The sequence below is a fragment of the Siphateles boraxobius genome, unplaced genomic scaffold (genome assembly GCF_051911475.1).
Source record: "Siphateles boraxobius isolate OS27281-9 unplaced genomic scaffold, OSU_SipBor_1 25, whole genome shotgun sequence".
NCBI lineage: Eukaryota > Metazoa > Chordata > Actinopteri > Cypriniformes > Leuciscidae > Siphateles > Siphateles boraxobius.
Genome location: NW_027508866.1, coordinates 21,600,251 through 21,625,871, shown reverse-complemented (window position 1 = coordinate 21,625,871; position 25,621 = coordinate 21,600,251). Strand labels below are relative to the sequence as shown.

Below are 25,621 nucleotides of genomic sequence, written 5' to 3'. Positions count from 1 at the left end.
GGGGGGCCTGGTAAACCCTACATTATGGGGACAAATTGTCCCCATAAGGATGGCAATATCTGAAATCCTTGTTCGTGTGGGGACATTTTTTGCTCCCCATGAGGAAAACAGCTTATAAATCGTACTTAGTGATGTTTTTTGAAAATGTAAAAATGCAGAAAGTTTTCTGTGATGGGTAGGTTTAGGGGTAGGGTTACTGTAAGGGAATAGAATATACAGTTTGTACAGTATAAAAATCATTATGTCTATGGAAACTCCCCATAAAATATGGAAACACTACATGTGTGTGTGTGTGTGTGTGTGTGTGTGTGTGTGTGTGTGTGTGTGTGTGTGTGTGTGTGTGTGTGTGTGTGTGTGTGTGTGTGTGTGTGTGTGTGTGTGTGTGTGCGTGCGTGCGTGCGTGTGTGTGTTCTTAATCATAGTCACAGTGCTGACAAATGAATGCTGCAAATCAAACTGCATCACATGTTGCCTAAGAAACTACATTTTAATCTAATATAAGTCAAAATATTTTATCTGCAATAATTTAGATACTACACAAAAAATAGTCTTGGTCAAAAAAATTACTTTCTTTCAAACATGACATGACTCCTATGTGATTATATGTGTCCTTTGTGATTGTAAAGTTGTGCGTCAGTGTTAAATGTATTATAAAGGTACCATGTAAAGCGACCTTGAGCTTTGGAAAGGCGCTATATAAATAAAACTTCTTCTTCTTCTTCTTCTTCCTATCTTATCCCTAAGTGGGGGAAATTGTGGTGTTACAACTCTCCCCGTGTTACAACCATATCCAGTCTCCCCATGATAAAAAAGACTACATAATATAACATATAATAACAGATATTATATAACATTCAATATGTGTTCCAGTACAGCAGGTATGTTTTAAAATATTTGAAAACCCTTTCCTCCAAATCAAATTCTTGTGAGATAACCTTTTTATCTTTAATTTATCTATTATTTGAATTATTATTTTAAAAGTGATTGTTTAAATACCTAGCAAAATATGTTTGAAAAATGATTTTTGTGAGTGTATAGTGTGAGTACAATAATTTACTTTTTAATTTACTTCATTTTTTAAGTCATAAAAAATTGCTGAATTTTATTTAAAAAAAGATCCAATCTGATCCTACTGCAATTTCTAAAGGATTTTAACTTTTTATCCTATTATAATGTCATCACTGCAGTCAGGAATAAAGTTTTTATGAGTGTATGGTGTAAAGAAAATAATTTACTTTACAAAAAAATGCAATGAAGAAAAAAAATGTTTTTCAGAACTTGCCAAAGGGTTTCTAGTTTTTAATCTAATATTTATATTTTATTTTAGCTTTATTTTAATTAAGGGATAGTTACCCCAAAATTAATATATATATATATATATATATATATATATATATATATATATATATATATATATATATATATATATATATATATATATATATATATATATATATATATATATATTGGGTTAACTATCCCTTTAACAGAAATGTTTTTAATAGTTTTAGTTAAAAATATCAACCCTGGAATGTCCAGTGTACTCTGGATCTTTAAAGTCATAAAAATTGTATGTCATTACTATACTCATGGCAACAGTGTTTTAGTTAGCAATAAATCAGTTCTGAGCTTCAAATTACTGAGTAAACAGAATCCACAATGTCACAAGTCACACGGCATAAGCCCACTGTCTGTCACTTTAATTTTCTAATAAAAGAAATAGTGATATCCAAGTTTAATGCCCTTATCTGCTTAGTCTTATAAGAATAGCCTTTATTCATATTCAGAATATTATTCTAAAATAGCTAATTATTAGTTTTTCATCATAGTCTGTCGATTCAGTCCATTAACTATAATGATATTGCATGTTTCGTTACATGAGAGGTGTGGCAGCACATTACATCAAGGTGTGAGAGCAATTAGCAACTAATAGCAAATACTTGGAAAAAGACATTTATGGCTATTTATAACCATCTATTGGTACAACTACTGTTGCAGGACTTTGAACCTGTAGGAAGGGCAATACATATTTTGATAATAACAAGATAGGCCTACATATTGACCCTTTTCCGTGCATTTCCAAGGGCACGCCTAAACACGTGACTTTTCAAACCATATATAATCGGCATACTGTGCATGTTTCAGTGCATAGAGGAATATCCTGACTGAACTGCAAAGGGAAAAAAAAATCAGGTAAAGCTACTATTAAATATGACCTACCTTTTGGTAAACTTAGTAAATTCTACATTTAAATGTAAAAAAAAAAAATCACCCCTATGTCTGATTATAGATTTGAAAAATGCTTTGGGGGGAAAAAAAACAATAAAAAATTCTTGAAAAAAAAATGTCTTTCCCTATCCTAGATCATGGAGATCACATTTCAACCTGCAGCATTCGCACCCAGAGACTTTCACACAAGCTTAATGAGCTGCTGTGATGACGTGGGTGTATGTAAGTGATTCCAATGGCACTAAACAAATATATTGCAAATAAATTCTGAGCTATACATCTATCCTGCCGATGTGATTTACTTCTAAATCAATCATATATTTTTATTAGGCTGTTGTGGCCTCTTCTGCCTCCCGTGTTTGGGCTGCTCCATTGCTAAGGACATGAATGAGTGCTGCTTATGTGGTTTAGGAATGCCGATCCGAAGTGTATACCGAACTAAATACAACATACAAGTTAGTATCTATCTATCTATCTATCTATCTATCTATCTATCTATCTATCTATCTATCTATCTATCTATCTATCTATCTATCTATCTATCTATCTATCTATCTATCTATCTATCTATCTATCGCCTATTGTTTAGTTTTGATTGAATTGCATTATTTGTCACCAGGGTTCCATGTGTAATGACTGGCTCACCGTGTACTGCTGCTACTCGTGTGCAGCCTGCCAGCTGAAGAGAGACATCAACATAAGCAAGAGTACTGGAACACTGAGACCATGAGAACTGAAAGAGTTTCAGAGTTCTGCTATCTAGCCGTCTATACCAGCGACTCCTTATGCATTGCGCTTGGAAACTAAAGATCAAAGAAAGTTGAAGGAGTTAATCATTTAATACGTAATGACAATGTCTTAAATATAAAGGCTCCAAAAGGTTTTTTTTGGGGGGGGGGGGGGTTTTTTGCAGCGATGCTATGGAAGATCCAATTTTGTTTCCCCAAAGAAGCTCTCAGTGAACTGTTCTTAAAGAACCATGTTTTTTTTTTTTTTTTTTTTTGTGAAGACCATTTTAATAATCTAGAACCTTTTTTCCACTGTAAAGAACTTTTTCTGCAATGTAAAGATTCAATGGATGTTAAAGGCTCTTCATGGAACCATCATTGCCAATAAAGAAACTTGATTTTTAAGAGTGTATCATAAGTTTATTTAAGCCTCAATGGGCAAAATGCTCATGCTTCCACATCCACATTATCATAAAATGTAGCTCAGAAAAGGTCCAGACCAGTAGTGTAACCAGCACATTACTGATTATATTAGTATATTGTCAGTGGCCTGTATTTTGTGTTGTGAAAAATATGAATTCCTATCTATAGAGTCAAAGAGAATCATAGTAAGTTTATTTAGTAGTAGTAAGTTTATTTATCCCCATAGGGAAAGTAGTCTGCAGCATGCTCAAACAGACATTTAAAAAATCACAGTTAGCATATACAAACAATAATTGGTAACACTTTATTTTTATGGTCCCTTTTGAACATTCTGTTAACTATAAGTAACAACTACATGTCAACTAACTCTCATTAGAGTATTAGTACTGTCTGCTTATCTGCTAACTCTTTATTGTGATGGCTCCTCAACAGACATTATACTGACAATTAACTTTGCAACTACGTCAATTTATTCTAACCCGAACCCTACCAGTCTACTAATACTTTACTAACACTCTAATGAGAGTTATTTGACATGTAGGTGCAACGTTACTTATAAACAACAGAATGTGTTAAAGGGGCCACCAAAATAAAGTGAAACCTAATAGTTTAAAGAAAATAAATCTTATTTAGGATAACCCTTTAGGATAACCAGACCAGCTGACCATCAAACAACACAAGAAGATAAATTAAAAAATCTAATTGCTTGGGGGATAAAAGTTAGTTTGGACCTGTTTTTCATGCATCAGGGAACAAAGTACATTCAGTCAGATGGAAGTACCGGTAATTCAAAAGCATAAGATAAGGGATGCCTCAATGATGCCTCAATCATTCACAATGATGTTAGCTTTATTCTGCACTCTGTATACTCTCTATACTTGTTAACTCAATTCCCAACAGTTTGCTTGTCAGTGTTACCATTTTTCTTAGTTATTCCTTCTGAGCCTCTGAAGCAACTCAAACAGAATGTCATAATGCTTTCAATAAAAGCCTAACATCAAAAGCACTCTGCTATGGACATTAAAATATAGGGTAACACTTTAGAATACGGTTCCTTCGTTAATGAATAACTACACAAGAACCAATGAGTAACACAATATTAACAATCTAGTAACTATTATTAACTAACAAGAAACTCTGATTAACGAATTAGTAAGTAATAGCGCACAGATGAAAGTGGTAGTTCACTATTGAAGGAATACAACTTTGTCAAATGTTTAATTTAGTTTCATATATAAACTGAGAAAGTTCTGTAAATTGAATTTAGCATTCAGCTGTGGAGCACGAAACTCCTGTCTTATTCTGTGTCTCTATATACAGCTGTCAGACGGGTTTTCTATCTATTGTAAGTTAAATGAAACATGTTAATGAAACTCTTGGAGACTCTCGTGAGCTTTTGTCTTAGCAAGAGAGAGTCCTGTCACTCCTGTTCTGGAGTCTCAGGGTTTGAATAAGTTTTTCCCTCTCTCTTTTAATACAGGTTCCTAAACTTGTATACGAGTTTCCACCATCACAATGTAATCCCTCCCTCTTATAATGTATATATATTACAATGTTTGACTCAAGAAGTCAGACGATGTTGGAATGACTGCAGCAACGACAAGCAATAAAGAACTTCTGCTTGGAAAACTTCCACCGTCTCCTGGTCTGAGCTTCTAACTTTTCTACAAAGAAAAAGTTCACAACACTATTAACTAATCAATAACTACATTTTTTTTAATGCTTCCCAGAGAACTACTGAAAAAGTTTATTAACAATCTAGTAACTACTATTAACTAAAAAGAAACTCTGATTAACGAATTAGGAAGTAATAGTACACAGATGAAAGTGGTACTTCAAAAGTCTATGGGAATTACTAATTATTTGGATCCGTATTTTAAAGTGAAGATCATGGGAACTAACTAGTAATGACTCAAGTGTTACTACATGATCTAGTCATGGTTTGTGCAACCAAACAAAAGTCATTTCAAGCGTTTGAGATTTTTGGTGAACTTTAGTATACTTTTAGAAAATTTCTTTAGAAGTATGTAGTAACACTTGAGTCATTACTAGTTAGTTCCCATGATCTTCACTTTAGAATACGGATCCAAATAATTAGTAATTCCCATATAAGTATGTAGTAACACTTGAGTCATTACTAGTTTGTTCCCATGATTCTTACAGTAGTTACTAATGAAAAGCCAATAAAGTGTAGAATCTTCTCACTAACAAGATACACACACACACACACACACACACACACACACACACACACACACACACACACACACACACACACACACACACACAAGCTAGGAGACATACATAAAAACTTATTTTTTTGTGAGGTAAGTTAAATAATAAATTCACTCTATATGGTATTTGGATGGCTGATGACTCAATATGTTCCAGTCGTCACCGTGACTCTAGTGATTCAATGCCAGTCCAGAGGAATGCCGGAAAATTGGCCACAGGACAAGTAAGGTCCAGACTACTGCATTTAAAAATCCATTTCTTTAAAATTATTCAGTTGATAAATAGACAGCATAGGCCAATTATTAACAGCTTTCCCAAATCATAAGTCTGCTGTGCTATTACATATTGATAATGTAAACAACCTTGTGTATTCGTTTACAGTACCAGTTCAAATGTTAATGTAGTGCTAGTCATTTATCCTGCATTGGTTATTGATTAGTTTTGTATGAATTATGAAAATTTTCAGTAGTTCTCTGGGAAGCATAAAAAAAATAGTAGTTATTGATTAGTTAATAGTGAAGTACCACTTTCATCTGTGCACTATTACTTACTAATTCGTTAATCAGTTTTTTCTTTTTAGTTAATAGTAGTTACTAGATTGTTAATAAACTTTTTCAGTAGTTCTCTGGGAAGCATTAAAAAATAATAGTTATTGATTAGTTAATAGTGAACTACCACTTTCATCTGTGCGCTATTACTTACTAGTTCGTTAATCAGTTTCTTGTTAGTTAATAATAGTTACTAGATTATTAATATTGTGTTACTCATTAGTTCTTGTGTAGGCCTAGTTATTCATTAACGAAGGAACCATATTCTAATGTGTTACCAAATATAGTAATGTCTTTAAGAAATACAACCTCTGTTGTGTCTTCTTACTTACAGCAGTCCACACATCCAATTTCAGTTTATGATCCAAAACTCCAGTGTAACGCCCGTTTCACACATACTCCGTTTATGCGGTGCGTATTTTTTTACGTAGGCCTACCCATGTTAACAGGTTAGAGCTTTCACACTGCACGCGGGTGCGGTCCGGGTGATCCCGTTCCGCACTGTATTAAAGTGGCAGCGCCTTGTTCACATTAAAATAGACATAGATTGACAAGAAACTGTAATAATTTCATCATACACGCATAATTACAGTTAATGTGTTCTATAGTTACTAAATTACAGGGTCAAGAAAAACAAAAAAGTATGATTTAGTCTCAAAAGTTGCAAAATGTCATCATACATGACATATATTTTGGGGAGGGGATCGGGGGAAACTACATGTAAAACAAAGAATCATGATTAAAATTAATTTTCATACTGTTTCAATGTCTTCCCATACAGAAATTTTATATATGTCAATATAAGTAAATTACATATAATGTCAGTGCCCATGTATGTCTGCTGCCTATATGAGAATATATTATCCAAAATTCATATATATATATAAAACACATAGACATGAAACATATATTTCAAAATATATAGCAAAAATGGCCGTTTTCATGTAAGTGCCATATATTTTCCCATATATGCATGTAAATGCATGTAAATTTTCCCATATATGGGGTGGTGATGGCGCAGTGGATAAGACACATGCCTCTGGTGTGAGAGACCTGGGTTCGAATCCATTGTGAGACACCAATTGTTCCCTGAGCAAGTCACTTAACCCCTAGTTGCTCCGGAGGCGTGCGACCTCTGAAATATAGCAATTGTAAGTCGCTTTGGATAAAAGCGGCAGCTAAATGAATAAATGTAAATGTTAAATATATGTAAGACGCATATATCTACTTATTTGAGTATCACATGCATGTATGTTTTCATACATTTATTAAATATGTGGGAAACAAATTTCACATAGCCTATTTATACATAATGTTGTCATTAAATGCGAGAAACTAATACTATAGCCTAGGCTAATATAAGCAGATATATGGTATCGAATGGATGAACTCAAATATTTTCTTCACAATTTTGGACACATAAATGTTTATATATGTTGCAGGCATATGGTGTTCTCAGATAAGTCAAATATATATGTCATGATATTTAAAATATAAGTACATATATGGCCATATGTTACATTTTTGTATGGGTTAAACAGTGTCAAACGTTTGGATTTAAAATCAAAATTACTTAGTCATTTTTTATTTTGTGGCACACAGAAACTGCGGATCAGTAGCGCGCTGCAAACGCAGCATATGTGAAAGGACTATAGCGCGTGCTGCTCCTGTACTGTATACGCACCGCAACACCCACCGCATACGCACTGCACACGGAGTATGTGTGAAACGGGCATCACGGTCACCAGCTGGAGTGCCTCTGAAGCGTCGGCTCAGACCCGGCTGCCTGCTCCGCCTCAGTCTTCATTCATTATCACATTCACCTGTTTCTCATTATCTTGTTTAGCTCACCCCATATGAGCATGGTTTTCTCATTTTATTATCTGAGAAGTCTTGTTTAGTGTTACACTGCAATTCCGAGCACTCTCTCTGGTTTCATGTCTGGCGGGCATACACTGTGCGAATTTCGTCTGATTTTGAGCCGAATTCTGACTCGTGTGACTCTTTTTTCGGGTCGGGCCGATTTTCAGCTTTGTCGTGCGTCGTTTGTCGTGCAGTGTTCGTGCAGTGTACAGGGAGAGACGAGAGGCGATTAACCTCTCTCGATCCGCAATCGGATGGCCCGATGAATTTCTGGTATGTCGGAAATTTTGGTCGCTCCTCGTGACTATATCGCACAGTTGAAGCAGAGCTACGAACCGATTGCCCTAAACTCAGTGTTTTTTCCCTCACTGCGCCTGCGTGAAAACAGATTTTAACCATTTCAATCTGCAGAAAAGGAAAAAAAAACGAACAGAGGGAACTCTTTAAGTTCTGTAGTTCAAACTAGCCAGTGAAAAGTACAGGTAGATGGAACACCTGCAAGGCATTGCTACCGGTCACACCTCCTCCGGAGCCCACGGGTCAGCTGCAGGGTCATCAGCCAGGAACCACCATTCACCAACGTTTCACTCCTTTAATCCTGGAACATCTCCTGGTGGCGGAGCAGTGACAGGGACGTCTCCCTGTCACCCCCTACAGCTGATAGATATTTACCTCTGCGGCTGTTATCGGGGTTAGTTGTTCTTTCCCCAGCTCTTGTCTTTCCTCCTCAGCCAGAGCCAAAAGCTCCCCTTCTCTGCCTCCTCCGTTAGCTCTTTGGTTGCCTTCTTTAGGTTCCCTCCGGTCACTCCTATGTCCTTCAGAAGGCGTGTGGTTGACAGTCCCACGTAGCCTGGGCATCCAACCTCCACTGGATAGATGGAGGTCTTCCAGTCAGCCTCCCGGCACTCAGCAGTCAGCTCTGAGTACTTGGCCTTGTTACGTTCATAGGCGGCCTCCATCCCCTCCTTCGCTGGTATTGTGAGCTCAATGAGGAGAACGGATTTTACCTTGGTAGACCACACCACTATGTCGGGGCGGAGAGATGTAGCGGTAATCTCGACTGGGAAAAGGACCTGCCTGTCAAGATCAACTCTCATATCCCACTCCTGGTCAGGGGAAAATGGACTAGCTGTTTCTCTTGGCCTGAGGTTTCTTCTTTCCCCATCTTCCGTGACAAAGGTGATGTGGTTGTGGTTCTCTGCTGGTGGTACCCCTTTGCTGCCCTGTCGACGCCTCTCTATCACCTCGGCTAGCTTTCTCAGGACCTGGTCGTGACGCCATCTATAGCGTCCCTGGGAAAGCGCAATCTTACAGCCTGACAAGATGTGCTGGAGGCTTGCGTTAGGGGTATTGCAGAGTGTACAGCCTTCCTCCGAAACAGATCCGTGGTCTGCTGGAGAAACAAGCCGAGCTGCGGGATCGGCGATCAGCGCCTGAAACGTCACGCGCCGATGCTCATAAGTCAGTGGTTAGTAACTTTTTGACTCCGACTTCGTCTACTCCGTGCGTTTCTCTGCCCAGGAGGACGCGATCATCTCTGGCATCATTCACTCCGGCACCGACACAACACCATGGACCCTGGGTGATCCCACAGCGAAAGACACGAGCCAGGACCAGAGCAAGAACCTCACCGCCCCTCCCGGTCTTCGAGATCTCCACCCGGAATCGCTTCTCCCCCCTTCGCGAGTCGGAACGCGACGACGCCGTGATCATCGGCAGTTCCATGGTCCGTCATGTCCGCGCTACCTCAGGTAAGGGTACGGTGCGCACTCACTGCTTTCCTGGTGCTCGTGTTCTTGATGTCGCCGCACAGGTTCCCGAGATCCTGAACGGTGACGAGCGCGTCGGAGCTGTTGTGCTGCATACAGGAGTGAATGACATCAGTCTGCGGCAGACGGAGGTTCTGAAGAAGGACTACAAGAGCCTGATCGAGACGGTACGCAGCACAGCGCCTGAGGCAACGATCATCGTGTCTGGACCGCTTCCCACGTACCGACAAGGACAGGAAAGGTTCAGTAGATTATTTGCACTAAATGAATGGTTAATGTCATGGTGTAATGAACAGAAACTGCTCTTTGTAAATAATTGGAATCTGTTCTGGGAGCGACCTAGGCTCTACCATGCTGATGGCCTGCACCCCAGCAGAATCGGAGCGGCTGTTCTGTCGGACAACATCTCCAAGACGTTACACACCATATGACTAGAAAATCAAAGTCCAAATCACAGTCTTTGCTGTGCCAAATTAATTGAAATAAGTAGCGTAGAACATTATATAGAAACTGTGTCTATTCCTCGTTTAGTGAGGCCATATAATAAATCTACTGTAGGATTTAGGAAAAATCTTATTGTAATTAATCCTGAAAATCTAAATATCAGTGAACAAAAACAATTTCTAAAACTAGGTCTTCTAAACATTAGATCGCTCACACCTAAGGCAGTTATTGTAAATGAAATGGTCACAGATAATAGCTTCGATGTACTTTGCCTTACTGAAACCTGGCTTAAACCAAATGAGTATTTCGGTCTAAATGAGTCTAGTCCACCAGGATACTGTTATAAGCATGAGCCCCGTCTGATCGGTCGTGGCGGCGGTGTTGCAACAATCTATAGAGATATTCTTAATGTTACTCAGGAAACAGGTCACAGGTTTAATTCGTTTGAAGTACTTGTACTAAATATTACTTTCTTAGTTGTAAGAAAGAAATCCCTATTATCTCTAGCCTTGGCTACTGTATATAGACCTCCAGGGCCTTATGCTGATTTCCTAAAAGAGTTTGCAGGGTTTCTCTCAGATCTATTGGTCAATACCGATAAAGCAATAATTGTTGGAGATTTTAACATACACGTAGATAACACAAATGATGCGTTAGGGACTGCGTTTACAGATTTATTAAACTCTTTTGGGGTCAAGCAAAACGTCAGTGGTCCCACTCATCGTCTAAATCATACACTAGACTTAATTATATCATTGGAACCAATCCAACTGATATAGATATTATACCGCAAAGTGACGATCTCACTGATCATCACATGGTAACTTGTATAATACGTACTGCTGAAATTTGTCATGTTGCGCCACGTTATAGACCAGGCAGAACAATCGTTCCAACCACTATAGATAGATTCTCAAATAGCTTACCTGATCTATCTCAGCTGCTCAGTGAACCCAAACAAACAGATGAACTAGAGGAAATGACTAGCAGTTTGAGCACCATTTTCTCTAGTACATTAGATATTGTTGCACCAATTAGATCAAAAAAGGTTAGAGAGAAAACTAAAGCACCTTGGTACAACAGTGCTACGCATGTTATCAAGAGAGAAACTCGTAACTTAGAGCGTAAATGGAAACAAACTAATTTAGAGGTCTTTAGAATCGCGTGGAAAGACAGTATGTCACGTTATAAAAAGGCTCTAAAAGCAGCCAGGGCTGAGCATCTCCACAAACTAATAGAAAATAACCAAAATAATCCAAGGTTTTTATTTAACACCGTGGCTAGACTAACAAATATACAGACATCACCAGAGCAAAATATTCCGTTACAGTATAGTAGTAATGATTTTATGAACTACTTTAATGAGAAAATAGAAAGCATCCGTAACACAATTGTAAATGTACACTCTTTTATGGTGTCTCATGATTCAGCCTCAATTTTCGCCCCTCTGGAACAACTACACCGCTTTACAACTATAGGACAGGAAGAGCTAAATAAACTTATCATTGCATCGAAACCAACAACATGTTTATTAGATCCAATACCCACTAAACTACTGAAAGAAGTGTTACCTGTAGTGGAAGAGCCTCTTCTCAATATTATTAACTCGTCTTTATTTTTAGGTCATGTTCCAAGAATATTCAAGCTGGCAGTAATACAACCTCTCATTAAGAAACCGCAATTAGACCCAAATAACTTAGCAAATTACAGACCCATTTCAAATCTTCCATTTATGTCTAAAATACTAGAAAAAATTGTGTCCGCTCAATTGTGCTCTTTCTTGCAAGAAAATTCGATATATGAAAAATTCCAGTCAGGATTCAGACCGCATCATAGCACAGAAACTGCGCTAGTTAAAATTACAAATGATTTACTTTTAGCTTCTGACCAAGGCTGTATCTCAATACTAGTTCTACTCGATCTAAGCGCTGCGTTCGACACTATCGATCATAAAATACTCCTGGATCGACTACAAAACTACACTGGTGTTCAGGGACAGGCATTAAGCTGGTTTAGATCGTACTTATCAGACCGTTATCATTTTGTCTGTTTAAATGGGGAAAAATCAAAGATAACGTCAGTAGACTATGGAGTGCCGCAAGGATCGGTGTTAGGCCCTCTGCTACTTTCAATATATATGCTCCCACTTGGTAATATTATAAGAAAACATGGAATTAATTTCCACTGTTATGCTGATGACACTCAATTATATATTTCATCACGGCCAGATGAAAACACTAACTATTCAAATTTGACAGAGTGTCTCAAAGATATAAAATGCTGGATGACGCGTAATTTCCTGCTACTAAATTCAGATAAAACGGAGGTATTACTTATTGGTCCAAAAAACTACCCACAAACTCACTTACAATACAACTTTAATATAGAAGGATGTCCTTTTACTTTAACCACTACAGTAAAAGACCTGGGTGTTATACTAGACCGTAACTTGTCTTTCGAAAATCATATTTCATATGCTACAAGAACAGCCTTTTTCCACCTTAGAAACATTACAAAGCTACGTAACATGCTATCTGTTTCTGATGCAGAAAAGTTAGTTCATGACCTCGAGACTAGATTATTGTAATGCTATATTAGCTGGCTGTCCTGCATCCTCAATAAACAAGCTACAGTTAGTGCAAAATGCAGCTGCTAGAGTTCTTACTAGGTCAAGAAAATATGATCATATAACACCAATTTTATCATCTCTACACTGGTTACCTATCAAGTTCCGTATCAATTACAAAGTACTATTACTGACCTATAAAGCCCTAAATGGTTTAGCTCCTGTGTATTTAATTGACCTTCTATCGCCCTACAATCCATCGCGTTCTTTAAGATCACTAAATTCGAGGCTTCTGGTCATTCCCAGGATATCTAAGTCCACTAAAGGAGGAAGGGCGTTCTCACATTTAGCTCCAAAACTCTGGAATAGCCTTCCTGATATTGTTCGAGGCTCTGACTCGCTGTCCCAGTTTAAAACTAGATTAAAGACGCATCTCTTTAGCCAAGCATTTACATAATGCTTACCTTTTATACCACTGCTGAATCAGATCAAATGCATTTAATATTATAAAACTTGAAGAGTCTGTAGGTTATTTGTATAGGTTGCATAGTATTTACAGTCATTACGTTCCTGTGTATATTGCGTGAATGACGGGTGGTTGGGTAGATATTGTGTTTTGCGGTAGGTGGTATGCCATACGGAACCGTTGCCACTGAACCTGCTTTAACGACGACAGTGCTGCCCGAATCATAAATCATGCACTGTTCCTTCGTTGGCCAGAGGAGAACTGGCCCTTCGACTGAGTCTGGTTTCTCCCAAGGTTTTTTTCTCCATTCTGTCACCTGATGGAGTTTTGGTTCCTTGCCACTGTTGCCTTGTCTTTTGGCTTGCTTAGTTGGGGACATTTAATATTCAATAATATTATTGATCTGCCTTACTTAAGGTGGACGTTGATGCAATTTTCTTTTAGAAACAAACTCTGTTATATTATTTTCATGTTATCACTGTGAAGCTGCTTTGATACAATCTGTATTGTAAAAAGCGCTATATAAATAAAGGTGACTTGACTTGACTTGTGTCGTAGGTTGCACGGATAAGGAAGCTGAGTCTTGCCTGCGGGATTTTCCACAGGTCTGCCCAGGTGATGTTTCGGTTGACAATTCCCTCCCAGGTTGTTCACCTTCCCTGTCGGCCCTGCGACACAGCCTTGATCTTGTAGCGCTCTTTCTCCATTCTTATCACCTCCGCCACCACCATCTCCTTCCTCTCTTTGTGGTTGGCCTTGGACCAGAACCGTGGCGCTTCTCCCCACCCTAGCCCTGCTCTTCCCACCTGGACTCTGCCGACAATCTCTTGATGTTGCAGACCTCAGTTTGGGCGTTCCACGTTCGGCTTATTCGAAACTTAGGGTTTGCATTCCTTACAGCCTGGTCAGCGGACTCTCTCAACTCGAGAACCAGCCTGGTCTTTTCTTGCTTGTAGCCCAGACTGATTGATTGAAGTGGCAGCTGCAGGGTGTTCCTTCCGAAGAGGCCTGTTTCTGAGAGGCACCGTGGGAGCCCCAACAACTTTCGGATGAATGTGTTGGCTTTTCCATCCATCTTGCTTGCGGTGGATGAGGGGATCTCACTCATTTTCAGTGGCCACATCACCCTCCTGTAGAGTGTAAACTGGTAGCACCAGACCTTGTACCTTCCTGGGAGCTGGCTTTGATCGATCTTTGCCAGTCCTTCTGAGAGCTGTTTCATCACGGTTCTCCCCATCTGTTTGTCCATAAGCTCTGCCGTGTACTGCCTCTTCAGGCTTTTAATGGGTTGTTCGGAGAGGAGTTGGATTTTCTCTTTCCCTACGATGAAACAGGTGCTGTCATTTCTGACTCCTCTTCTGAGAGACAGGCTCTGTGATTTTGATGGCTTGATCTTCATTCGTGCCCACAACATCAACTCGTCCATCCTTTTCAGCAATCTTGATGTACATGCTGCTGTCTGAAGGAGGCTGGTGACGTCATCCATGTACGTCCTCAGTGGGGGTAGTCTCTGCCCAGATAGTAGTTTGATCCCCCCAACCATTTGTCTTGCTCCGACGAGGATTACTTCAAAGGCTGACACGAACAAGATGGGAGAGATGGAACAACCCATGGCAATTCCTACTTCTAACTGTTCCCACCCGGTGGTAAAATCTTGTTCACTTCCTTGGGGATGAAGACCGCTACAGCTCTTTGCTACTCGGATGGAATGAGTTGCTTTTTCCAGGCAGTTCTCATGAGGTACCATAGCAGCTCTAGTACGTTGGGATAGTTCTTATAGAGCTTGTAGGGGATTCCATTGGGGCCGGGCGCTGATGAAGACCTTGCCTTCTCCACGACTTGCCTGACTTCACTGAGCTTGGGGGGCATGATGTTGAACGCAGAAGTCGGAGGTGCAGGCTTAGGCACGTACCCTGGTGTTGCTAATGGGACGTTCCTTACTGGATCGCTGTACTGTTCTCTGACGTGCTGTTCCAGTTTCTCCCTGGTGGTTTCGAGTTTCCCACTCTTCTTCTCCTCCAGCAACTGTCTGGCATGCTTAAAGGGGTCTTTGAAGAAGCTGGCTCATTCTACAAATTACAAATTAGCTACAAATTACTGTTGCTTACCTCAAATTACTGTTGCTTACCTACAGTTTGTCCAGTTATTACCCACGTCTTCCAAGCTGCGATGTAGCACCGTGCCTCTTTTATTAATTTGTCAAACAATGTATTTGAAATAAACCTGTTTTTAATTTTCGTTTATGACTAATTATTGCAGTGTTCGGACATATTATAGACTGTTAATATAATGATATGCCTATAATTCATTGTAATCGACCTAAATGTTAAGACAATTTTCAATGAGGATCCTCATTGAAAATTGTCTAAAACATTTAGGTAATTACAATGAATTATAGGCATATAATTATATTATTATTATTACTTTATTTTTCCTCGAGGAGTAAGCTTCTATGTAATATTTTATTATCCTCACAGCGCATTGCGGTGATGTGCTGTGAAATTATTGCATGGCAAATTAATTATAATGGCAGATTAATTTAATAATAAAATTAGCCTTCCCTAATACAATAATACTAATAACAATTTAATACATAAATTGGAAGTGCTAAATCATCTTGATATTGATAGCTGATGCTTCTTTTGACAATATCTCTGGATACACGATATCGTCAACTCTAGGCGCAACCCAGCACGGGGGTTTATCGCACATATTTCACACGTATAGTGTGAGCAGTCAAGTCGCAGCTCGACGTTCGGACCGTATAGTGTGAGCACATAAATCCTGAGCTTTGGCTTTACATCGCATGCCATTTACTTGTTCAGTGTGAGTACGTACCTTGCTGAAATCGCACAGACATCGCACAGTGTATGTCCGCCTTTAGTTTTGTATTTATTGCCTGTTCTGTAGATTACTCTTGCTCGTGTTCTCTGCCTTGTTGTGTTTTTTTGTATGGACTGCCGGCCTGTGTTTGACCTTGCCTGTACTTTGGATTATGTCTTTGGATTACTCTGTTCAATAAATTCTTCATTTGGATCCTTAACCTTCTTGTCTCAGCAGTTCGTGAAACCGAGGTATTTATAATATGTTACTAATTGAATTTGTTCCCCATTCATTTATGTAGTATGGGTTATATCCTGCTCTCTCACTCTAAAATCAATAACCATCTCCTTAGTTTTGGAGGCCTTTAAGAGGAGATTTGATTTCTCACACCAGTTTAAAAAGAAATCCAAAACAGGTCCATGCTCTTTACCACATCGGTAAAAGGCTCACTAAAACAGTATCATCTGCATATTTGATTAAAAATCAATTTTTAAGAGAACTAGAACAGGAATTGGTGTATATAAAAATAAATAATAATGGAGATAACACACATCCTTGAGATGATCCGACTGAAGTAATCATTTTATCTGAAAGAGACCCTCCTAACTTAACCTGTGAGATTGTAAAGTTAAGGAAATCCATCACCCATGTAAGCAATATACTGTCTTAGGAGAATTCTTTTGCCAGGGTATCTGCTAAAGTTGGGGGAAATACAGTAAAAGGGGTCATGTCAAAGTGGCTTTTTAAAAAAAATTATATTGTTGTCTGAGGTCACCTTATGACGTTCGCTTGGTTTTTACATTCAAAAACATCAAAATGAATAAGTAATAGGCTATTTTCTACCCTAGTTTTGAGCCTAGCTCAAAAACGCTCGGTTTTTATGGGCGTCTCGCATTGAAGACTTGGAAGTAAACGCCCACTGCTGTGAGTGGATAACAGTTTTGCATAATAATGAGTTTCAACTCACTCGTCAGTGCACGTGGGGGAAATTGTTTTGAAAACTTCCAATGTTGTAAAATGGCAACCGGAATGATTCGGCCATACATGTTCGACCCAGAGTCCAATCCCGAATCGCAGGACAATGAACCAACAACACCTCAAATACAACGGATACTTCAGCCTGTGACAGCGTGGTAAGTTATTGTTAATTGTTTATGCTACTTCTAATGTAGGCTATCTTTAATGTTTTTATAGAAATTTTACTCACATAAGTGTGTTGCACCATTCCTGTCTGATCCAATATAGAAGGCACAGCACCGTTTTTCAATCTTAATCGGTCTGCAAATCTTGTCTCGACCTGTGTCTTGTTTACAAAACAGTCCTCGGCGAAATGAAGCGAACAAACGGACAATGTTTTACCCACATCAGCTGGAACCTCATTAAAAATAAATTTTAACCATGCATTCCTATTGGAATCCAGAGGAAGCTTATGCAGCGACTGTCTTCTTCCACAACCAGGCACTGCACAATATTTAGTAAACGGCATGTTTACTGCTCGGTAGCTCGATCCGGTTTGTCATCACGAGCTAGGCCTATGTTATTTAGCTATGCGCGAATCGGTGGGCGGGGCTAAACCGGCCGTGTTGATAGGCGTTGATCTTCTTCTGCTGGGGTGGTGTTTTATCCTCTTTGACGTCATAGTTCCCCAGTTTGAAAAACGAGTCGTTTGCTGAGCCTGGTGTCAATAAAAGCATTTATTGGACTAACAAGGACGTTTTCAGTTCTGAAACTTACAGGATATTCTTATAATATGGTGACCTCTTAGATGTCAAAAGCTCAAGGAAAATTTGATTTCTCAGTTCATCACCCCTTTAAAAGCGGATGAGAAATCCACATATAGAATTTTGGTTTCTCTAAATGTGAATACAGCAGATGTAGTTAAAATGGCATCATCAAGCCCCCTAGAGGACTGATATGCTGAGATGAGGAGATATGTGTATGAGATGCTCTGTTTCAGATTCAATGTAGGCCTACTTTGTTACAGGCATATCGTGAATTGCCACATGTCAGAGGCGTGTCTATTTTTTGTTTGTCTTTTAATCTGTTTCTGTATGTAGTTATGCGTTACCACATCCTGTTTTTTGTATTAACAAGGATTTTTAAATCTTTTGACACCCAGGGTTTATGATTAGGGTAGACCTTAAAGATCTTAGTGATAACAGTATCCACACAGGAATTTATATAATCAGTAACTATTTCAACATGTTCATTGATGTCGACGCTACCAAGAACCTCCCACAGGGTCAATATACAATAAAGGATGTATATGGTCCCTCAGTATAATTCTACAGTAGCTTCTGTAAATTCTGCTATTTGCAACAATTAAAGTGTTCATTCATTACAGGCATAATTACTTCAAACCCTATTCTTTGTAAAGTTACAACTATATTGATTTCCTTTATCTATAATTCAAACACATTTTCAGCCAGATCATGTTGTAAGTACTATAGTGTTAACATGTTTCTATGTCTGAAAAATACATCTGTTATCATTTTATTATAACAACTATTCTTATCACAAACCCTTCCAATATAAATAAATACATGTTCTCCTAATCATGTGATTTAGTGTTTGCTCCATATGAAGGACAGCTTCGATGGAAGCAATGGCAGTCCTGTTTTGGAGTCTTCAGCTGTTTTGGAGTCAAACCGCTAGCAATGTTATCAACAGGTTCAGTGTTAAAATATTTTTTTCCTGTCCAGTTTATTGCACTGATGTCTGATCTGTTCATAGGTGGACTTAAGGTGCACTAAAAAAAAATACATCATTAACTCTCTTCATTAACTTACCCTCATGTTGTCCAAGATGTATATGATTTTCTTTTTTCAGATGGACAAAAAGAAAGATTTTTAGAAGAACATCCCTCTCTGTGATTCTATTATGCATGTGTATGGGACCTCTAAAGTTGATGCATCAAAAACCACACAAGTTAACACAGCAGCAGTCCACAAGACCACAGTTGATGAATCAATGTCTTCTGAAGGAAAATATAAATTATGGATCTAGCAGTGGCTGTAAGAATCCACCTCATCACCCAGGGTGATCACTCCCTCGAGGACCATACACGTGAGTTTTTGAGATACCCCAATTGGTCAGTCATGGATCTAGGCCCTCATCCTTACACCCAACCCTACATTCCTTCCTCCTCCGCCGGTCCCGTTGAGAATATTAGACTCTGTAGTTCCATTCTGTTCTTGGCCCTTCCTCCTCAACTGGTTCTGTCTTGGCTCCTCTGACTCCTCCTCATCCTCATCTTTGCTGCTCTCCTCAGCTCTCCACTTCCACCAGCCAGCCAGATACACCATGGTCTTCGAAGTTGTGACCTCTGTCTTAGAGTTATGACTCTCCATGTCTGCCCTATGATCCCTCTGCTACACCACTGCTCGTTGGCCGCTTGGCTCCACCATGGTCCTTCATCCTTAGGTCTTTCTTAAAGTCTTTTAAGTCAAGTCAAGTCATCCTCATTTATATAGCGCTTTTAACAATGTAGATTGTTTCAAAGCAGCTTTACAGAGATAAACATATAATTTAAGGTAACAGAGATTGGTTTAGTTTTATAGTGGTTCTTGAAAAATGTTTTTTCCAGCTAAAGTTAGTTTTGATTGATTCACTTCCGTCTAAATGATCATTTGTTATTAAATTAGGGGCCGCTAAGACGACACTGTTCTCTCTAAACAGACTTTAAACGTGAACCTGTGATAGACGCTGATGGCGTTCACATGCCATGTGCGTTTGAATATATGTGCGCAGGTTTGTAATTCCTTACAAACCATGCCTAAACAAACTACTTGTCTTGTCTATAAATTGATGCAGAATTTTATTTTATCTTATCACTTTGGGTAGGTACGCGAACCGAAAAATTCCACAACACTTTATCTGTAGAGTGGTATAGGGATCCTCCATAGGGAGAGGCTAGTTGGCACTTCAGCACTGCATTGTCATCAGGTCCAGGCGAAAGTCCTTCGTCAGATCTGGAAACGGCCTGGATCCGGCAGGCTGCGGGAAAACCTTGGGATAAACAAAGACACTAAAATTAGCGTAGATGCCATTCTTCTTATGATGTAATGTGTACATCAGGATTTAAGGGAAGTGTTCCCAGTTCCGGCTGACCTAATCTAAGCAGCCTAATATTGAATTATAGAAGTCTATAGAGTGTTAAGGAAATGTTAGGTCAAAGAGATGTGTTTTTAGTCTAGCTTTGAACTGACAGACTGTGTCTGCTTCCCGTACAATGTTAGGAAGATTGTTCCAAAGTTTTGGTGCTAAATAGTGAAAGTGAAAGTGAAGTGAAAGTGAAAGTGACGGCCAAGTATGGTAACCCATACTTGGAATTTGACCTCTGCATTTAACCCATCCAAGTAAGTGCACACACATTAGGAGCAGAGTAGTGAGTAGTGAACACACACACACTACAAACGTGGATACACACACCCGGAGCAGCGGGCAGCCTTGAGTGGCGCCCGGGGAGCAATTGGGGGTTAGGTGCCTTGCTCAAGGACACCTCAGTCATATTCCTGCCGGTACTGGAATTGAACCAGCAACCTTTGGGTCACCAGTCCAACTCTGCTACCATTAGGCCATGACTGCCCCACAAAATAGGAAAAGGATCTACCGCCAGCAGTCGATTTAGATATTGTAGGTATTATCAACTGGCCAGAACTTTGAGATCGCAATAGACGTGAAGGACTATAATGCGTTAAGAGCTACCTCAAGTACTGCGGAGCTAAACCATTTAGTGCTTTGTAAGTAATCAGCAATATTTTAAAATGTATACGATGTTTAATAGGGAGCCAATGCAGTGTTGACAGAACCGGGCTAATATGGTCGTACTTCCTGGTTCTGGTAAGAACTCTAGCGGCTGCGTTTTGAACTAGCTGTAGTTTGTTTATTAAGTGTGCAGGGCAACCACCCAGTAGAGCATTACAATAATCTAGCCTTGATGTCATGAACGCATGAACTAGTTGTTCCACATTTGCCAATGAGAGCATATGACGTAATTTAGATATATTTTTAAGATGGAAAAATGCGGTTTTACAGAGACTAGACACGTGACTTTCAAATGAAAGATTGGTATCAAAGAGCACACCCAGGTTCCTAACTGACGACGAAGACTTAACAGAGCAGCCATCAAGTGTTAGACGGTATTCTAGGTTATTACGTGTGGAAGTTTTTTGTCCAATAATTAGAATCTCTGTTTTTTCAGAATTTAGTAGTAGGAAATTACTAGTCATCCAATTTTTTATATCAAGTATGCATTCCGATAATTTTGTGAATTGGTGAGTTTCGTTAGGTTTGGAAGAAATATAGAGCTGAGTATCATCAGCATAACAGTGAAAGCTAATTCCATGTTTCCTAATGAAAGCTCCTAAAGGTAGCATGTACAGAGTGAACAGCAGCGGCCCTAGTACTGAGCCTTGTGGTACGCCATACTGAACTTGTGATCGATAAGACATCTCATCATTTACTGCTACAAACTGATAGTGGTCAGATAAATATGATTTAAACCATGCTAATGCAATTCCACTAATGCCAACATAGTTTTCTAGTCTATTTAAGAGAATGTTGTGGTCAATGGTGTCAAATGCAGCACTAAGATCAAGTAACACTAATAGAGAGATACAACCACGATCGGATGATAAGAGCAAATCATTTGTGACTCTAATGAGAGCTGTCTCAGTGCTATAGTGCGGTCTAAATCCTGACTGGAAGTCCTCGCAGACATCATTTCTTTCAAGAAAGGAACACAGTTGTGAGGATACTGCTTTTTCTAATATCTTTGATAGAAAAGGTAGATTTGAGATCGGCCTGTAATTGACTAATTCTGTAGGATCAAGTTGCGTTTTTTTAACAAGCGGTTTAATCATAGCCAGCTTAAAGGTTTTTGGTACGTATCCTAGAGACAAAGACAAATTATTGATGTTAAGAAGAGGATCTATGACTTCTGGAAGCATCTCTTTCAGTAGTTTAGTTGGTATAGGGTCTAACATACATGTTGTCGATTTAGATGAATTAACGAGTTTGCAAAATTTTTCCTCTCCTATGGCAACAAATGAATCAAATTTTACCTCAGGGAGACTATAATGCACTCCCTGATACGATGCTGTAGTAGACGGTTGCATAGTTATAATTTTGTCCCTAATATTATCAATCTTATAAGTGAAGAAGTTCATAAAGTTATTACTGCTGTGTTTCTTGGAAATTTCTGGGCTTGAAGCTTTCTTTTTCGTTAGTGTAGCCACTTTTTCAAATAAATACCTAGGTTTATGTTTATTTTCTTCTTATAGGGTTGAAAAATAAGCAGATCTAGCAGCTTTTAAAGCCTCTCTGTAAGCAATCGAGCTCTCCTTACATGAAATCCGAAAAACTCTAGTTTTGTTTTCTTCCAGTTGCGCTCCATTTTTCTGGCTGCTCTCTTAAGGGCCCGGTTGTGCTCGTTGTACCACGGCGTTGGACTATTTTCTTTAATCTTCTTTAAGCGCAATGGAGCAACTGTGTCTAAAGTGCTAGAAAGGAGAGAGTTAAAAGTTTCTGTTGCAATATCAAGTTCTTCTAAGCTATCTGGGATGCTGAGATGATGAAACTGATTAGGAAGATTATTGATAAAGCAATCTTTAGTGGCAGAAGTGATAGGTCTAACATACTTGTAACACAGAGTTGGCTTTGCAGCCTTGGCTAAATGTAATTTACATGAGACTAGATAATGATCTGAGATGTCGTCGCTCTGCTGCAGAATTTCAACAGCATCAACATTGATTCCATGTGAAAATATTAGAGCTAGAGTATGATTACGACAATGAGTAGGTCCTGACACGTGTTGTCTAACTCCAATAGAGTTAAGAATGTCTTTAAATGCCAATCCCATTGCATCTTTTCCATTATCTACATGTATATTAAAATCTGAAATCATATCATTAACTATGAGCGCTTTTGAAGTAAGGGATCGAAAATTCAGCAACCCAAGCTTTATCGTTTGCTCATCTGTATTATATCTATTTTTTATTTGTTGAATATCAATTACATTTTTAACCTTAGATCGGTTTGCACTCTATGTGATGGGATTTATCTGACCTTGGTGACGTGAGGCCGCTAGCAGACGGTCGGTTTAGCCAGTTTGTCTGCTTCCTGATCTAAGCCCCAGATTGTCATGTTTTGTCTCTAAGACTATGAGCCAAATTACTAGAGAGAAGAGCAGCACCATCCCAGGAGGGATGAATACCATCTCTTTTCAACAGGTCAGGTTTGCCCCAAAAACTTTTCCAATTGTCTATGAATTCTATATTATTTACTACTAAACTGTGTTGGAATACACAGTTTGGAATACACAGTTTTGGCGTATATACACACTGTGGAATACACAGTTTGGGCGTATATGGGCGTGTATACACAGAATACACAGTTTGGGCGATGTCTGAGTATTTTTTAATCTTGTCACTGTATCATTGTTATTTTTTTCCTTCAGAACAGAAGCACATTGCACCTTAACTTTAGTTGATGAGGAGCAGACATGCTGGACAATAAAATCTCAGATGATCACAGTGTTGGGTTCAGGTGGTGGAGATGGTACTATTTGCATAATGCTGTAAACTTACCTCAGACTTGCTACTCCAATGGGTTGTGGATCTTTTTCTCCATGGCCTTCAGTTCCAACTGCATAGTTTAGCTCGAATGTGTCCTCACCTGCAATCAAAGCTAGACACACATCTGAAACAATCGGCAATATAAACAGTGATGAATGACAACAGAGTTAGGAGAATTATAAACAAGACTGGCAGTAGCCAGCTACAATTATGATAGCAGGCTAATAGCTAGAAGCCGGATGTTTTTTTAATCTAAAATAGTACTCAGTCTTAGCTTTACTATCCCACTTAAGGAAACTAATATTGCTAAAAGGTGCCAGAACACTAACCACATCCATGTTATTCATATAAGATAAACCATTACATACCAGGCTTGTGCAAAATTCAGAATTACAGAATTGGCCTCCATTCAATTCATGAATTGGAATTTGAATTGAATTGACTCCGCCCCACAGGAAGTTGAATTTGAATTTGAATTGGAATGACAGGAAGTGGAATTAAATTCATGGCAATTCAAAGAAATTCCACACAGTCATACATAGGGTGACCACCATCAAACAAACCAAATGTGGGACGATTACTAAGTTTGTGTGGGACATGTTACCAACACTAAAACATAACCTGAAACTGTTATATAATGTCCATTTAACTTAATAAAAACATTTGTATTCTGCATTTCAGCTGATAAAAATACTTTGTTATTTAGTCCCTTCCAGACAACACAATTACATCACAATGTAACATAACATGTCTTTATTTTACTTGCCATTTAAATTCAACATCACTGAGCAAGGCAGCAGGCATCTTGCAGATCACTATTTTTGAAACAGTTCTGACTAAGTCCAACTAAAATCTAACAAAATAGATAATGAACAAATAAAATATAAAACAACATGAAATTAGTTTATTGACAGCCTTATATATTAAGAATATTACACCAAACACTTTCATATTTTTAGAAAGGAAGTGAATTAAAACAACTACAGCAGGCAATAAGTTGATAAATTCTGTTAAATTAAAATTTTAATTTACCGAATTACCCATTTGTTTTCTGACAGGAAACACATGGAACGAATCACCGCTCAACATTTTGATTGACAACCTACTAGTGACTGTCACAGTGTTGGGTTTGCGTTCCCCAGGTGTCCACTAGATGTCCTCCTTCCCCACGGTGTCATCCACTTTATGAACTGCATTCCCCACAATCCTTGTCTGTACCCATCACTGCATCATTGCACTCAGCTGTTCCCTATCTTCCTTGCACTCAGCTGTTCCCCATTTTCATTGTTAGATCTGTGTTATATATACCTTGCCTGTTTAGTGTTTGTTACGGAGTCCTTGTTATTCATCACTTCACTTTTTGAGGTCTGTTCTTCTTTGTGCTAGTTTGTTTATTGTTTTATGTTTTTGGATCACCCTAATAAATAACTGCAAATTGGATCTCTCTGTTTCCCGTGTGTGCATCGTGACAGAAGGACTCCGTCCTTAGAGATCCAGCGGTAGCCTATGTTTTGCAACACCTCTTCCCCAGCCACCGAGCGGGAGAGAAGGGAGTCGTTTAAGGGGACCCGGTTGGTAAAGTTCCTTGGGACCCGTGGAGGTCGCCGCAGAGGAGGTGAAAGGGAGATGTATCACGTCCCATCTCCACAGTCAGAGACTGTTCACGTCCCGTCTGCCCAGTCAGAGACTGTTCACGTTCCGTCTGCCCAGTCAGAGACTGTTCACGTCCCGTCTGCCCAGTCAGAGATTGTTCACGTCACGTCTGTCAAGTCAGAGACTGTTCACGTCGCGTCTGCCCAGCGAGAGACTGTTCACGTCGCGTCTGCCCAGCGAGAGACTGTTCACGTCGCGTCTGCCCAGCGAGAGACTGTTCACGTCACGTCTGCCCAGCGAGAGACTGTTCACGTCGCGTCTGCCCAGCGAGAGACTGTTCACGTCGCGTCTGCCCAG

General features: G+C 39.1%; 2 protein-coding genes across 2 annotated transcripts in view; one reads left to right on the top strand and one right to left on the bottom strand.

Annotated features, from left to right (window-relative positions):
- Nucleotides 1-25,621, bottom strand: part of kiaa1958 (KIAA1958 ortholog) — a 269,067-nt gene that overhangs the window by 142,754 nt on the left and 100,692 nt on the right. The gene's annotated exons all lie outside the window — the stretch shown is intronic.
- On the top strand, nucleotides 2,367-2,959 carry plac8.1 (placenta associated 8, tandem duplicate 1). Its single transcript, XM_077243909.1, has 3 exons — nucleotides 2,367-2,451; nucleotides 2,560-2,684; nucleotides 2,849-2,959. The coding sequence occupies exons 1-3, from the start codon at nucleotides 2,367-2,369 to the stop codon at nucleotides 2,957-2,959; spliced, it is 321 nt and encodes a 106-aa protein (XP_077100024.1).